At 34.4% G+C, this 17,068-nt stretch overlaps 2 protein-coding genes across 4 annotated transcripts; one reads left to right on the forward strand and one right to left on the reverse strand.

Annotated features, from left to right (window-relative positions):
* Window positions 1–245: 245 nt before the first annotated feature.
* LOC123228409 (myosin-11-like) lies at window positions 246–8,473 on the forward strand. Of its 2 annotated transcripts, none has more exons than XM_044653813.1 (9): window positions 246–441; window positions 1,393–1,590; window positions 1,682–1,804; window positions 1,999–2,036; window positions 2,116–2,284; window positions 3,596–7,597; window positions 7,683–7,775; window positions 7,861–7,967; window positions 8,093–8,473. In XM_044653813.1, exons 1-9 carry the CDS (start codon window positions 361–363, stop codon window positions 8,295–8,297), a joined length of 5,016 nt encoding a protein of 1,671 aa, XP_044509748.1. In that variant the 5' UTR covers window positions 246–360; the 3' UTR covers window positions 8,298–8,473. The 2 variants fall into 2 exon arrangements, with proteins under 2 accessions (XP_044509748.1, XP_044509749.1); XM_044653814.1 differs by having other exon boundaries at window positions 7,698–7,775.
* A 948-nt stretch (window positions 8,474–9,421) lies between these two features.
* Window positions 9,422–14,883, reverse strand: LOC123228049. 2 transcript variants are annotated; one of them, XM_044653247.1, is made up of 8 exons: window positions 14,678–14,883; window positions 13,100–14,435; window positions 12,530–12,651; window positions 11,209–11,808; window positions 10,788–11,100; window positions 10,121–10,286; window positions 9,891–9,987; window positions 9,422–9,771 (listed from the first exon to the last, which is right to left on the reverse strand). In XM_044653247.1, exons 2-8 carry the CDS (start codon window positions 14,258–14,260, stop codon window positions 9,654–9,656), a joined length of 2,577 nt encoding a protein of 858 aa, XP_044509182.1. In that variant the 5' UTR covers window positions 14,261–14,435; window positions 14,678–14,883; the 3' UTR covers window positions 9,422–9,653. The 2 variants fall into 2 exon arrangements, with proteins under 2 accessions (XP_044509182.1, XP_044509181.1); XM_044653246.1 differs by having other exon boundaries at window positions 9,891–9,993; window positions 14,678–14,882.
* Between the last annotated feature and the right edge of the window lie 2,185 nt (window positions 14,884–17,068).

Here is a 17,068-nt window from a genome sequence, read left to right on the forward strand (position 1 = left end):
CCTTATAAAAATGGAAGGAAAATTAGGATATTCAACTCATCCTCGCTCTACTTCCATCCCTAATTGGTTTAGGTTAATATGAAAGAAATGGATAAGTTAGGCCCTTATAAACAATATAAAATAAACGAAAAGGTGCTAATTATAACAAACTATTTAACAAGGACGGATCTGCAAAAAACAAACAAAAATGAAATAATAAATAATTGTCCAATGGGAAACAACGTCTCTCCCTTGTTAAGGAAACAAAACAGAGTCTCTCTCTGTCTCACAGCATGTGAAACCACTCCGATTTTCATCATATTCCCTTCTATCAAATCCTGAAGAAACAAAATCATATTAAGCTAAAAGAAAGCCAAAACAATGTTCAGATTACACAAACACAAATCAGATAAATTCGGAGAGAAATGCGATTTCAAGTTCTCCAACTTTCAGGCTGTTCAGGTTCATTTTCACTTCACATCTTTTCATTCATTAATTTATTTTTTTGAATTTCTGGAAATATATTTCTTGTTTGAAGTTGTAATGGTGTAACAAACAGTGTTGTTAATGTTCTACTAATAATAGTTTTATAGACGATTTAAAAATTTTGTTTCTAGTTTGAAATCTGAACTCGATGAAAAAGTCATTTAGATACTATAGCACGCGTGTCTTTCATTATAAATTTTGGATTGTTTGACTTTTTATTTCTGATAATCTGGAAACTGTTTCCGAATATTTAAAATTCTGAAGAAACGGCTCAAAATTTCGGTTTTTTTTTTTTAAGTTTATATTTTTTAGAATTATGTAAATTGTTATCAGAAATGGAATGTAGATGTTAAGAACACTTAGAATACAACTTGAATCTGTAGATTTTTTTTCATTTCTGTTTTTTTTACCAACTTAATGGTTCGTTGACTAAAGTTCGACTTAATGCAGTGTTTATTAATTACTTAATTAATAATAATTATAAGGATGTAAGAGATTCATTAAGTTTAGCTGTATCATTAATTTGAAAAAAAAATAATTGAAGTTGGCATGTCTTTAATTTGCATAATAATGTACTTTGAGGTTTTGTAGGACTTTAATTTGTGATTTAATTCATTGGAAGATGTAATGAATATCTGCTCTCATTAAGGTTGGATGAAAGGGGGTAAGGGTGTAACTGAAAAAAATTTAATTATGAGTGTTCTGCGAAATTTGTGCTTATCTCTAAAGAACATTTCCTCCTTTTTTATGGTTGAATTTGTTACTTGCTAAATGCAGCCTTGTGGTAGTTTTAATTGTATGTTTTGATTGCCGTTTATAATGTCTTATTTGGCATTGGAAGAAACTGGCATGGTGGTTAAGTGGAAAAATTCATTGGATGGAACTTTATTTAGTTTCACAGTTTATGTTTGCATTTGGCAATTGCAGATTCCCAAGGGATGGGACAAGCTCGTTGTATCTATTATCTCTGTTGAGACAGGCAAAACAATAGCTAAGTCAGGGAAAGCAACAGCACGAAATGGAAATTGCCGATGGATTGAGACTTTTTCAGAGTCTATTTGGATTCAACCAGATGATGCATCGAAAGATATTGAAGAATATCACATTAAACTTATTGTTTCCATGGTGTGATGTTTATGTTAGTTAACCTATTTTTGTCAATTTAGTGTACATGTAATTAACTAATACAGTCAACTTGAAATGATAATTGTTGTAGGGGTCATCCAGATCTGGCATCCTTGGTGAGGCTTCTGTCAATTTAGCAAGCTACATGAGTTCAAAAAATCCTATTCTTATTTCATCACCATTGAAAAAATGTAACAGTGGGACAGTATTACAAGTGAGTCATCTTTACTATTTTCAATTTCTTTGGAATTGAACATCAGTTGAGTTTGAATTCTTTTCACTGTTGTCTTGTCTATATGCCTTTTTTGTTATGTGGAAAGTATTTGTCTATATGATATATTCAATTGGGAACACTAAATTATTGACTATACACTCTTATCTGACAAACATTTTTCTTCTGGTTTACAGCTTAAAATTCAATGCCTAACACCAAGAGCAAAACTCAGGTTTGCAGTCAACATGAAACTTCGTACTGTTTTAACTTTCTGTTCAGTAGTTGTGAAAGAGTTACTGCACCTTTTAAAGGGATGAACAGTGTAAGGATTCAAATTCAGATATGGAGGACATGAATGTTGACCATGATGAGTTGGAAAACAAATCAGATGTTTCTGATGGTACATTCACCAGGAGTATTGGATCTTCATCTAGCAACCATTTGGACAGTGCATCTCAAGCAGGAGAACCATGTAATCGGGTACAACACCTTCCTCTCATAAAGTTCTAGTTTGGTATTGAAACATTTAGTTTACAGTTACACCTTTTGCCATGTTCATATCTATAATTCCACAAATCATCTGTTCCTAAATGATGAAATGGGTTTGATGTGCCATTTCTTCTACAATGTTGAGATTCCTTGCATTTCAATAGTACATAAAAAGTTTGCAACTTTAAGAACTAGTACATATATTTATGTCAAGATGTTACTGTGTTGTTGAGTCATCTGATGATGAAAACTATGTGCACTAACAATGAGTATTAATTTGTGTATTAAAGGTGACGTGTCATCATGTGATTAAGTGGTATTTCATCTCTAATTCAAAATCATCCAATCACATGGTGATACGTAATATTAGTACACAAATTAGTATGAGTAATACTACATGTATAAACAAATTATATTATCTGAAGTGGTAGCATCTAATTAAGTGATTTTGAAGAGAGAAAAAAAAGTAAACAATCACATTACTCAATTATAAGTTGTCACCCAGTTTGTACAGATAAGTTTATTTTATTTGTTTATATATATAGTTTTATTCTATTAGTATTTGTTATTAGTACATATAGTCATATTGGTCATATGATATATGAGGCATTTTACTATCAAGCTTTTGATGTGTGATCTCATAATTACTCATTTTAGTTCCCGTATCAGGGGGCTGAAGACCCACCTTTCTTTATCACCCTTTTTGTATATAGATGGACTCCAACCCATGGTTGCTGGTTATCATGAAGTGTACCATTCTATTAATTTGAAGCATGGCTCTACAATATGATGTAAGACAACTCTGGTTTTAGTTGTAACTGGGAATGATTTTTGGGTGTACATGAATCATTAGTGGAACCAAGCCCTCTTTTTTTGCGTTAGTTCTAGTTACTATTTATTTTTTAAGTGTTTTATAATCTTTCCTGATGACAGTAGTTTGTGCACCATGATATATTTCCTTTCTTATTCCTAAATATAATTGTGGATATAACATTGAATAAAACATGTTTTACGATTGAACAATATTATGTGCACCTACTTTTGAGTATATAATTGAATACATAAATAATGCGTCATCATGTGATTGGGTGTTACTTTATCCTTAATTCAAAATTTAATTAAATGATGACACATCATCTATGTATTTAAACGTGTGTGCATATAATTTTATTGTTTACAATTCTGTATGTGGTAGATATGCTCGGAAGAAACACTGGAATACTTGATTCAAGAATTGGAGCAAATTCTTATAGCCTTTGCATTTGCTCTCATGTGGTTAATATTTTCTTTTTGTCACTGCAGAACGTGAACTTCTCCTCATCAGCTTCTTGTAATAGCTTTGACTCTTTAGAGGGCTCCTCTGGCAGGGAAAATTATTCTCCTCTAAGTTACTCAAGTGGAGTAGTAAACAATCTGGTGGGAAGGCAAGATTCAGTTGGTTCTCAAAGTGGTTCTCCTTATAGTTCTTCTTTTCGTGAACCATTTCAGTCAAATCAATTATCCTTAAATTCAAAGCCCTTACATTCTGGAAGCCATCTTCAAAATCAAAGAGAAGAATTCAATCGTGTCACACGTGCTGTTGCCTCATCTCCTTTACGGAGTGCTGGTTCATCTAAAGACCTTCTGGAGGCTGCAGAACTTAAAATTGAGGAGCTTCGTGCTGAAGCTAGGATGTGGGAACAAAATGCTCGAAAGTCAATGCTTGATTTGGAGAAACTACAGAAGGAATCATTGGAGCAATCAACACGTCAGGCAAGCCTTGAAATGGAGCTCTCAGAATCACACGCTAAATGTGATAGCTTGAAAAAGGAAATTGAACAACTGAGGATCTTGGTTGAAGAATCACAGGTGCAACCAACTGCCACTGAGAAATTCAAGTTTCAGGCTGATGATGTGGAGAAAATCATAAAGGAATTGGAAGATGAGATAAAGTTTCAAAAAGAATCAAATGCTGATTTGACACTACAGCAAAAGAAGACACAAGAATCAAACATTGAACTTCTTTCCATTCTTCAGGAACTTGAAGAGACTGTAGCGAAACAGAAAATGGAAATTGACAGTCTCTCTGAAACAAAACCTGAATTTGAGGTAGGATTGTATGGCCAAGAAGTTGAAGACGATAAGCAAATAAATACAACCAAGCAGTTACTAGTAAAGAAGATGAGAGAAACCTCCTGTGATTCAGATCTGGAAGGTAGTATTGTCGAACACCCGATAAGAAATTTGAATGCTGAGGTTGAACAAGCAGATCAGAGGAAGTTAGAACTAGAGCTACAGCAGTTACAGGAAGTCAAAAAGAATTTGGAGAGTGCCATTCAATTTCTGGAAAAATCTTTGGAGGAAAAAAACCATGAGCTAGAGATGGAGCGAGATTCAAAGACACACACTCTAATGGACTGTGAGGCAAAGTGGACAGCTATAATAGCTGAAAAAGAGGAAAAAGTAACCAGTTTGGAAGCTGAATTATCTGAGGCCCAAAATACTCAAGAATTGAAGGAAATGGTTTCTGAAAATAGAGATAGTCACAATCTAATTGTAGAAGTTGATTTTCTAAAACAGAAGATCCAGGAACTTGAGAGGGATTGCAATGAGCTTACAGATGAAAACCTAGAACTTTTGTTACAGCTCAAAAAATCAAAAAAGGATCCAGTGACATCAGATGCCTCGTCTAAATCTTCATCAAATGAGTGCACAGAAAACAATTTTGGCTTTACATCTAAATCTGAAGGAAGCAAACTAAATTCTCGAATACGCATACATGCAGATGAGACGAATGCTTTTAGTGAAAAAATTTGTACTGACAACTTGCAGAATCAATTTGTAGATCCTGGAAAAGAATCTGATGAACTTGAGTGCCAGTTGCAAGCTCTGAAGGACAAAGTTTGTTTTCTTGATGGTGAACTCTGTAATTTTCGCTCTAGGGCAGAAGAGCAGGAGAGTGAAATTGCTGCTCTGCAACAACAGCTCAAACTTTACCAGAGAAAGAAAAATGAGATTAAAGATCATCCTGCAGTTGTCTGTTCAAAGTGTAAGATTTCTGAATCAGATACTTCCATTGAAATTTCGACATTGCTCTCCAAGTTATATGAACAGGTTCAACTCTCCTTAGACTATCTAAAGAAGCAACAATCTAGTCTTACTCATGGAAATACTGCATGTATATACGGCTCTGAAAAGTCAGCGATTGCAGCAAGTACTGATTTGCTTACTCAAAAAGAGCAAGTTGAGGCTATTGTGAACAATTTTACCCAGCTGAAAATGTTTTTTGAACCGAAAGTCACCATTGATGAGGATGAACTTCAGTTTAACAAAGAAGTCAAAGCAACAGGGGCAAACTCAGAAGAACTGCTGAATAAATTGTGGGGTCCTCGTACATGTGAAAATACTCAAAGCACTTGCTCTCAGGAAGTAGAAATTCAGGATGCAGAACATAAATCTCAAACTACAGATCCTGCTAAGGAACTGTTGTCTCAGATAGATGAGCTCAAATCTGAGAATTTTCTGAAGGAAGAAGAGATCAATGCTCTTAGACATTACTGTAGAGAACTGGAAACTCAGCTTTCTGATATGCAACAAGAGAAAGTCCAGTTGGAGGAAGGTATGGAAGTGATGCTTAGAGAAGGAACTACCACCTCTAAGCACTTGGATGATTTGCGTGATGAGATGAGGCTGCTGAATAGCAACATGGATTCTCAGGTTTCAGCCAACAAGATTCTTGAAAGTAGGTCTTCAGAGCTAGAGGGTGGCAAACATGACCTGGAAGCTCACTTGCATGAAGTAGAAGAAGAGAATGTACAGTTGTCTGAAAGGATATGTGGCTTGGAAGCACAGCTAAGATATTTGACTAATGACAGAGAGTCAAGTCGCTTGGAATTAGAAAATTCAAAATCTCATGCTCAGGATCTCCAGGATGAGATAAGAAGATTGGAAGCTGAAATGGAGGATCAGAGAGCTGAAATGAAACATAAGTTACAGGACTCACAAAAAAGATGGATTGAAGTTCAAGAAGAGTGTGAATATCTGAAAGTAGCAAATCCAAAGCTTCAAGCTACAGCTGAAAGTCTCATTGAAGAATGTAGTTTATTGCAGAAATCAAATGCAGAGCTAAGAAAGCAGAAAATGAAGTTGCATGAACACTGTGCAGTCTTGGAAGCTGAACTGGGAGAATCAGAAAAAGCTTTTTCTTATATGTCTAAGAAACTTGAAGCACTTGAAGAAAAGTATTCTTCAATGCTAGAAGAAATTGCTTCGAAGGAGAAAGCCATTAATCTAGAACTAGATACATTACTTCACGAAAACAAGAAACATAAAGATAAAGTTGTTACTGAAGAAAGTCTGTTAAATCAGATGTACTTTGAGAAAACGGTTGAAGTTCAGAACCTTCAAAGAGAGGTTGCACTCCTGACTGAACAGATATCTGCAACTCAAGATGAGAAGGAGAGAATGGCTTCTGAAGCTGTACTTGAAGTGTCTCGTCTACGTGCTGAAAAATCTCTGCTTGAAGCTGCTCTTCAAGAAGTCAAAGAGAAACTAAAATTATCAGAGAGCAACCTTGATACCCTCCAGATGGAATCTCAGGTGAAGGTGCAACAGCTTATGGGTGAGCTCACTGCTGCAAAGCAAAACCAGGAAGTTCTGGCAGCTGACCATGAAAAACTATTGGATCTGTTGGAGGATGTTAAATCCAATGAAGAGAAACACAGAAGTGCCATTAGAGGGCTTGAGTTAAAACTCAAAACTTCTGAATATGAGAGGTTACAGGTAGCAGAAGAAGTTTCCAGCCTTAAGGTTCAATTGGAGAAAACAGCACTGCTGCAGGGTGAAGTTCTGAGCCTTAAGAAATCACTTAATGAGGTCAAATTTGAAAATGAAAGGCTGGAAGCTTCCTTCCAGATATTATCAGGAGATTATGAAGAACTTAGGGCTGAGAGAAGCGTATGTATGGAGAAAATCTCTAGTAGTCAGAAGGCCATTTCTGAACTAGAAGACTACAAACTTAAAAAAATTGCCCTGGAGGAAAAGGTTCTTCGGCTGGAGGGTGATTTAACAGCAAGAGAAGCCATAGGTTCCCAGGAAGCGGTGCTGAAAAATGAGCTTGCACAGATAAGGAGGGAAAACAGTCAATTCCAGAGAAAGATAAAAAATCTTGAGAAGGAGAAAGAAGAATGTTTGAAAAGGGCTCAAGCACTCGAACAGAAGTTGAAGCAGACTAAAGAAACAAAACAAGATAATCTAGAGTCAGTCACAAACCTTTCTCGTTCTGATTTAGCTGCTACCACTACTTCTATCCATGACAAAGTAAAGGTTAGTATGAATAATATTCTGTCCTCGTATTTACTTAATTTCATCAAAATTTAGTTGAAATTTCAATGTGGATTTATGATTTCAGCTTCTGAAATGGCAGGAGCAAGACAAAAACAATCTGCAGGTCAATGAGGAGCCATCTGCAGGAGTTGCTCAACGACAAAAAAACCAAAGACAGGTTAATTTCACTGTAATTCTTAATTTCATCCAGTTTTAAGAGGTCAAATTATGTCTTTCTAACTTCAACTTTCACTTCGTTTCAGGTCGATAATGCCCAAAACTATGATGCTTCGTTGAAGATTCAATCTCTTGAGAATGAACTAGCTGAGGCTCTGGAAGCAAATGGCATGTATAAACAACAGCTTAAGAGGTCGGTACAAGTGATTTGTTTCAGATTTTAAACTTGAAATTTCTTGCTTTTCATAAACTCAATGTGGATGCTACGATTTGATAGAGCAATGCTAACAGCTGTTGCAAAATGCTGATTGTGTTCAGATTTTTATCCAATGAACTGAGCGAAGATGGAACTGCAAAGAAAAATGGATACGATCGAAAGGCAGCATCACTTGAGGCAGAGCTGAAAGATCTTCGTGAGCGCTACTTTCAAATGAGCCTTAAGTATGCTGAAGTCGAAGCTGAACGGGAACAGCTTGTGATGAAGCTCAAAGCTGGCAATACTCGAAGAAAATGGTTTTCCTGAATCAAATAAAGCTTCGGGGTGATTTTTATTTTTTTAGCTCTATCGTATTCTTTTCACTCACTAATTTTTTGTCCTCTAACATGTACATTGTTGAGAGGAGGCATGATATTGTTCTCGACTGCATAAAGCTTATATAGATTGAGAAAGAAATAAGTAATGGAAATTTTCTTCTTTAAGTTATACTACAGTCAAACAATCATGGGCGAAAACCATTATAATAACTAACAAATTAGAGAGAAAGATATGGAAAACTGAAGCCATCTTTCTTCGTTGTTGCCTATTGTAGTAATCGTATCGTATATTAAAATCTAATATTTCGTATTATATGATAGAATATAATTTTTAAAAGCTAAAATAATAAAAAATTTAATTAACAAATTATTTTGAAAAATATAAATAATATCTCTAAAAATTTATAATTTTTCTGTATATTTTTATTATATTATCATTTTTTTTTTTAAAATATATCAATTTATATTAATAATATATATTGTATCATATTATATAATATATTTATTATACTATATTAATTTGTTACACTTTAAAATATGTATTATATATAATAAAATATTAATAACCATGCTTTTTATCAAGTGGATTTGATTAGTTGACTAAATAACTCAGAAGGCAAAACCTGAAATTATTGGTTATCTGATAAATTCTCTAAATCACACCAAGGTATCATTTTCTTGACGTAGTTGAAAACATGGACGATATGACTAAGTATTTGTCATTTTCATTTTTATGTTTTGTGTCAGCTCAGAAGATTTTGCGTGTGTAACATTTTCTGTGGTTTGAAAATAGCAATAAATAAGATCCGGAAAGATCTGTAAACAATCTTCCCCGGTATATATGACTGAGAAATGCGCAGCTAAGGCATGAAAAAAATATTGTCCCTCTAAAATATTTTAATTTTATTGATTTATCAATTTTTATTTCGCATCAACAGCATGGAAACCACCATTGAATTTATTGACAATTTAAATCAATCCAATAGATATTGGCACTCCCAGGAAGGAGTACTAATAATCTATATTCATTGACACATGAATGTGTCCGGATGTGATTAGAAAATTTTTAATTAATGATAAAATAATATCTAATTACTTTTTCATTAGAGGACGTAGGGAATCTATATAACTTTATTAATTAGGACATGAAAGAAGAATTGGCTTTGGCCATGCCATTTGTTAATCCAATTATACAAGCGCATAATGTTCCCACATATAATCAGAAAAACAGAGGCAACAACTGAACAATGAACAACCCTCTACAAAAGAGAAAGCTACCACTCATTCTATTTGATTTTTATTGCTACTTTTATATATATATATATATATATTCTTTCACCTGTCTTTACAGTATTGAGTATGCTCGAATTACCTCGACAATTGGTGCTCTACACAACGGGCACTTCCCTCCACCTCGAACCAACTCGTTTGCACATTTTGAGCAAGTGCACATGTGCCCACATCTACACATTGTTTCAAATTATTTTTATCCACAGAAAAGTATAAAACAATTCCCTTCAATTTTTTTTTTCCAACTCATCTTACAGAGAGACCAACAGAAGAAAGTAAATGGAAGATGTACCTGTACAATAGAGAATCAATATGGCTGTCACAACAAACACAGCAAGTTCCTTTTCTCACATGACCCCATTTAGATCCATCTTCTGACGTCTCTGCAACTGTCCCTGGGAAAGTATAAGGTGAAAATTTCACAATAATGAGGAAGGTGATATTGCTCAATATAAAGTGAATGCAAACATAAGGAATCTCCAATGTAGAAAATTATGAATACAAGAAGGAAAATGCACAAACCTTTTTCACTAGCTGATCGATTGAGAGCAGCAGACACTTCCTGTCTGACAGATCTCTGCAACTCCAGCTGCATATCCATGCAGGCTTCCAACATCCTCTGCATGTGGCTCATACCTTGCTGAAGTCTCGCCATGTCTGCTCTCAAATCATTAAACATCTCCCACTCCTGATCAAATCAATTCCAACTTTGCCAGTTCAGTTCAAAAGTAAGAATGCAAAAAGTATCCAAGATACAGGATTTGGGTGCATGCACTGGCAATTTTAGGACAAATTAGAAAATAAAAATAGCCACTGAAGAATATCAAAAGATTCAAAACAAATAGAATGTCTCAGCTCACTTCCCATTCATTTACATCAACAGCTCAAAATGCGTCATTAACATTCTAAAAGAGGTTAACTGCCTTCTGCCTATAGCAGCATGAGGGTAACCGAATCACTCCAACCGGTGATCCTAAAAAGCACAAATACCTATTATGGCTCCAATTTTCTTCGATGACATAAGTTGTGGAGAAAGTTTTGTAGATTCAAATGCTTCATAAAACAAAATGAAGCCATTTAATTTCATAGAGATTCCCGATGTTTTCTTCTATGTACGAGGGGAAAGAAGATATTATCTATTTGATAATAACAGTACGCAAAAGTTTCTAGATTTGTAGAACAAACTCACAATTTCTGATCGGTGCACGCTGTGACGAGACCAAGTTGTGTGATGTAAATCCTGGTGCCACAGTGGCTGGGGTGGGGGAACTGGAGGAGATGGTAGCACCAATGAAGGTCTATCACTGGCATCAGGCTGATCTTCACCCTGATCATCCCTCTGCTGCTCTTGATTCCGCTGTGGTGAAGTAGGAGTTGGCATTGGCAAGTTTCTGTGCAAATCCCAGTCTATAGGTGTTTCACCTTGCCTTTCCACATAGGACTGTAGTAATTGGTCTAAACTTTCACGGAAACCACTACGAAGAAGATTGGAAACACTTCTCCTATAACAATAAAAAAATAACATTTGTTATATAAATCTCAGTAAAGAGAGCTAAAAATGGCTTAACAAATAAAACCAGGAATCAATAGGCCTACTTTAAATAACTAACCTGCTTAGAAGTTCTCTGAGCTCCATGCTATACACATTATCATCCTCAGGAGGATGAAATCTGCTCAATCTTCTAACAGGAACAGCTCGACGAGTTCTAGGAGGATCAGGAGCCCCTTCTGACCAACTTCCAACAGCTTCCCTAGTCCTATCCTCATGCCAAACCAGCTGGGCCACTGGTGGATGACCTTCTTCTCCATCCACATTTCTAGGAGTTTCCTGAGGCCAGCCATTAACTGAGCTTTGTTGCCAGTTTGCATCCATCTCTGCTTCATTACTGTTTCTTGATTCATCAAACTGATTGTAACCTGACTGTTGCCAGTTTCCTCTATCATCTTCCTGATTAGGAGTTTCTGGCCAAGTGGTAGTCCCAACACTTGTGTTGCTTTCTGAGTTTCTAGTTTGATCAGGCAACCGATGAATGTCAGTCTCCTGAGTCCTTGATTGTAGCTGCCCATTGGCTTCATGCTGAGCATCCTGTGAAACATTTGTTTGAGTCCGTTCATTTCTAGATTCACTGCTATTATAATTTAATGTGATATCAGAATTGCTGCTTGCTTGACCACGGACAATGTTTTCTAATCTAGAGCGAAACCCTTCCCTACATGAGAAAAGGAATTTAGTGCATAAATTAATACCCAGTATTAGAAAAGATGTCAATGTTACTAATAATAAAAAAACATATCACAGCTATTCAATGTGTTAAGTTAACTGGTAGCAGAAATCAACATCTTCTATACACTCCAAGCTAGGAATATAAGCCGTACAATAAATGATGACAAATCATTAAACCCCCATTTATTTATTGACAGTGCTTATTTATATATGTTTAAGTAACCTAACCATATAACAAGAAATGAATAGCTAAGATCACTAAAATTCATAATCATTCTTGCATGAGTAGCAAACCCACAAAAAGTAGTTAAGTTGTAGAAAACTAGCAAAAAGAGTTTGAATACTGACCTTTGAATATGGACAATACTTCCATGTAGTGATCCTAGTTTTATGGAAATCCTATGATATTCAAGTTTTTCTAGCCACAACCCATAAAACATAAATTACAATGGTCAAACAAGGAAAATCTTATACTTTGCTCACAAAATATAATTAAAGATACAATCTTCTCAATCCATATGATGTCTTGCTTAAATTATCAATATAATTAAAAGAAAAAAATCTCTCGCAGAATCACCTATTTAAAAATGGACCTATTTTGGGGACAGAAAAAGCGCATACTACATCATTCCAGAAAACATAAGGCTGAAAGCTAGCAAACAATTTAGAAGTTTTTCATGGCTTGCTTTTAAGAATGATGTGCATACCTTAGACCAGATACAGTATGTCTTTGTCTCAATTGAACTAGTTCACTAGCGGCCATTGAGGGTGGCCTCTCCTCTTCAACAGGTCTTTCATTGTTACGCAAGAACCTACCTCTCAGTAATGACTGGAAAAACATTAAAAGTATTAGTTGTTAAGACACAGTCACACATAAAACTAGAATATCCTGATGATATACATTTTTTCTGACAAAACTATCCTGATGATATACAATTTTTGCTATGAAAATATCCTAATGACATATGATGAAGCTTAAGAGGTAAGACAAGAAATGTATTTAACCACCAACAAATAAAGTTGCATGGCATGCCCATCTATCAACAACATACACATTACAACATATGTAGTTTAGTAAACGGCAATATTATGCACCATATACCAAAGATCTACATGACATATCAAGAAACAGAATCAGGTACAAAATTCAAGTAATGTATCAATTCCAAACTCGAGGTGGAAGAAACAATATGAAGGTACTAGCACTTCAGCTTAAAAAACAATAACACCAAGAATACTCACGAAATGAACAAATTGTTTGGTGATAACCAGCAAACCTGAATGCGGTTGCGATGAGCAAAATCAGAGACAGCTCGATGTTCCAACAAACCCTCAAGTTCCCTTTGTCTTTCCCTTTCAATTCTCACAAGTAAGTCAACTAGAGCTTGCCTTCCACGCAGCCGCAGCATATCCCTGCGAATATGCTCTGGTTGCCCTTCATCCTGGTCAGCAACTAATCCTTCCTGAACTTGTTCAGCTGGAGCACCAGTTGTGCCAGCCTGATCTTCCCTCTGCCCTCCATGAGTTCCACGCTGCTGACTAGTCATTTGAACCCACTCCCTAACATTTCTAACCCTTTCACGTTCCGTCTCACCAAGCCATTCAGCTCTTGGATTGCCATTCCTTTGGGAAGAATTGGATGAATGCTCACTAATACCGCTCTCCATCCATCCACGAACAATCTGCCTTACCCTCTCCCTCTCAACTTCGCCAAGATCAGGAGATTGTTCCCTACTAGACCCGTTATTATCCCCACGTTCATTCTGTGACTCCATCTGATCATGTGACCAAGTCCCATACTCATTCTCGCTTTCACTTGCATCCCCCAAACTCCCCTGATTTTCACTACCTCGATCCTCTGACATAACTGTACTTGAGACATTTGTATTAGACTCAACACTCCTTTGCTGCCTCAACCTTTCCCTCACCCTCTCACGTGCCCTATTTAACAAATGCTCATCTTCCAATTCCCTCCACATTTGCAAAATTCCTGATGCTAGAGTACTAGGCCTCTCCACATTCCCCTGCCGCCTCGAAGTAGGAGACTGCGACTCCCTCAAAAACGATGAGTCAAGCATTGAAACTGTGTGTAAACCAGCAAGAGCCATCAACTCAGACTCACGATTCCTCCTCTCAATCGTAGTAATCATCTCCTGTGCCTGCCTTGCAGCCCACCTACTCAAAATCCGTGAATGCCGCCTTCTGGCTGCTGATGACTCTGCCAAGTCATCACCCTCAAGGTCAGACCTTCTCCTTCTCCTAACTAACTGGTCCCCATCATCATCCTCGTCATCATTGTTGCGTGTTGAACTACAAGGCACAAATGACATACAATCATCCAAGTGCCCACGCATCAATTCCTCCAAACCACGTTCAAATTCCACACAAATATCAGTCGCTGATTCGGGCTTTTGTTGCAATGGTTGAAAATCCGTCATTTTTTCAACTATTCTCTCAACCTCTCATACACAACACTCAAAATACTCCACCTAATCAATCCCTTTATCACTCCACACAACACACATTTCAATCCTCAAAGCCTTAAAACGCATAATAAGATCATATCTACCAACACATCACTTAACAAACTCTCTAAATTATAAATACAAACACCTGCACAGAAATCAAACCCTAATTTAACAACATTAACTAACCACTATTCATATTTAAAAATACTTAACAACAAAATCACGTGATCACAAATTCCATTGCAAAACCAAAATTAATTAAAAAGGAGCGTAAAGGCCACAGTAAATACGATCAAATTAAAAGAAGCAGCGAGAAATTAAACAAAAAAAACAATATAGAATTAATTCTGGTTTCAGAGACGAAAATTATGTAAAAAGAAGACGTACCAGTTAGAGCTGTTTCTGTGCGTTTTGCAAACACAATGAAAATGTGAAGTGAAAACAAAAACAGAAAAAAAAAAAAAACCGAAAACGTTTGGGTCAGCAAACCAAGCACAGAGAGAAAGGGACTAAGAGAGATCAAAGAAGAGAGTAACGGAAGAATTTATAAATTAATCAGAGAGAGAGAGAAATAGCGAGATTTTTATTTTTTTTGCTTTTTGCAATTATGAAAGAAAACACCGCGGATCTAAGGGCTGCGAAAGAGAGTGAAGCGCCGATCAACAAGGGACTGACACGTAAGCAATTGTGGTTGATCGTGTTGGTTTTTGTCAATTTAACGTGGCATTATAATTGATTTACTTTTTCACTTAAATATTCAATTAACTTTGGTGTTATCATATAAATTATTTAGAGCAATTATGTTACCTACTTTGGGGACACTCATAACTATTGTTTTATTCTTAATTTAAAATCATCTAATCATATAATGACACTGTACCTAAAGTGGGTATACATAATTGAATTATTTAAGGCAACTAACTATTTTCTACCCAATCTTTAATGAAATAATTTTCACTAGTTAAATTTTGAAAAATTAAAATTTTTATCCATCATCTACTTCTAGTAACAAATTTTATTTGGTTTTCCCATAAATAACTCTTTTATCTTTTTATTAAAATTATAAAACTATTATTAACATTAATATAAATATTAAATTAATAGTATTTTTTAATTAGTTTGAAAATTTATCAAATGGATTCATAAAAATATTAAAACTTTAATCAATTATTCAATTTTAAAATATTATATTTTAGACTCTTTTTAAAGTATAATTATTATTTTTGAAACTATTATGGAGTATATTGAAATTTTAAAATCTTTAAAAACACCTTCAAAATTTCACTAGCATTATTTATATTTTTAATTATTATAATTCATTTTCAAATTTTTGAAAAAGAAAAAGAAAAAATAGAAAGAACAAAAAGAAGAAAGAAAACTGTGAAAATTCATACAAAATGGCTTTCTTATCATTTTATGTAATAAAATTTACTCAAAGGGATGAATAATTGATAGAAATATAAGTTTTTAAAATTTAAAAAATAATAAATGTCATCCCAACAAACCTGGGGTGAAAAAAGAACTTTGGCTGTCAATTAATCGTAGGATTCATATTTGAAAAGTCTAAAGTTGAAAAAAATTGAAAGACCGATGATGTGACAATTTGATATAGAAATTTTTTTACCCTAATCAATTGCTTCGTAATTTGGTCCATACATTTGGCAATAAAAATACAAATCTCCCATTCCATATGCGAACTTATTTAATTAAGGCAAAACATAAAGGTAGATTCGAATTGAGTTTAAATTCGATACGATTTTTATATAATAGAGCTTGAGCTCATCGAGTTGGTGGAAGATAGGGTCAAACTTGATTTAAATCATTTTAAACTAAAGTTTTTAACTATTTCATTATTAAAACGATATTATTTTAATACATATTGGTTAAAACAATATTGTTTATATTAAAATTTTTAATTAACAAATTTGACGAGTAGGTCGAACTCAAACGAGCTTATATGGGTCGACTAACTCGAAAGGACTCGGTTTGAATCCAACCCTAGCCAAAAGACTTATTCCCACCCACAAGTTTAGTTTAATGTGCGTCTAGATTTCCATCTTTGAACCTTTTAAAATTTAAACCCTTATTTAGAAATAGTTAAAATTCATAAAATTTATTAGTATTATAAGTAAAATTATTATTTAATTAGGATATTAAAAAAATTATATCATTTTTTAATTTAAAAAATTAATAATTTTCTCTCAAAATTAAACTTTAAAAAATTATATTTTTTCATTCAGTTTCTATTTTTCAGCAAATCTTCTCTCTCTTCAACAACCGGCACCCTCCAACTCTCTCTCTTTCTTTTTCTGGACTCGTCTTCACCAACAAAGACTAGTTCGAAAGAAGAGATAAAGAGGGTTGGAGTGTTAGATTTTAAGGTTTAAAAAAAAATGAGACAGTTTTTTTTTTTTTAGTATCACTAGTTAAATAATGATTTTATTCTTAGAACTAATGAATTTTATTAATTTTAACAATTTATGAATAGGTGTTTGAGTTTTTTAAAAATTCACAGATAAAAATTCGGATATATACTAAACCTTAGGTGGGAATAAGTCTTTCGGCCTTCAACTAATGAACAAGCCCAAAATTATCAAGAATAGCATAATCTAATCTAACCAAAGCTATGTTGCTCTATTGAGTCAATTACTTAATTTCAATATTAAAAAATATATATATATTGGTATCTGCTCATTTTTCAACCAACATACATATATATATATATATATATATATATATATATATATATATATATATATATATATATATATATATATA

The sequence above is a fragment of the Mangifera indica genome, chromosome 10, assembly GCF_011075055.1.
Source record: "Mangifera indica cultivar Alphonso chromosome 10, CATAS_Mindica_2.1, whole genome shotgun sequence".
Lineage (NCBI taxonomy): Eukaryota > Viridiplantae > Streptophyta > Magnoliopsida > Sapindales > Anacardiaceae > Mangifera > Mangifera indica.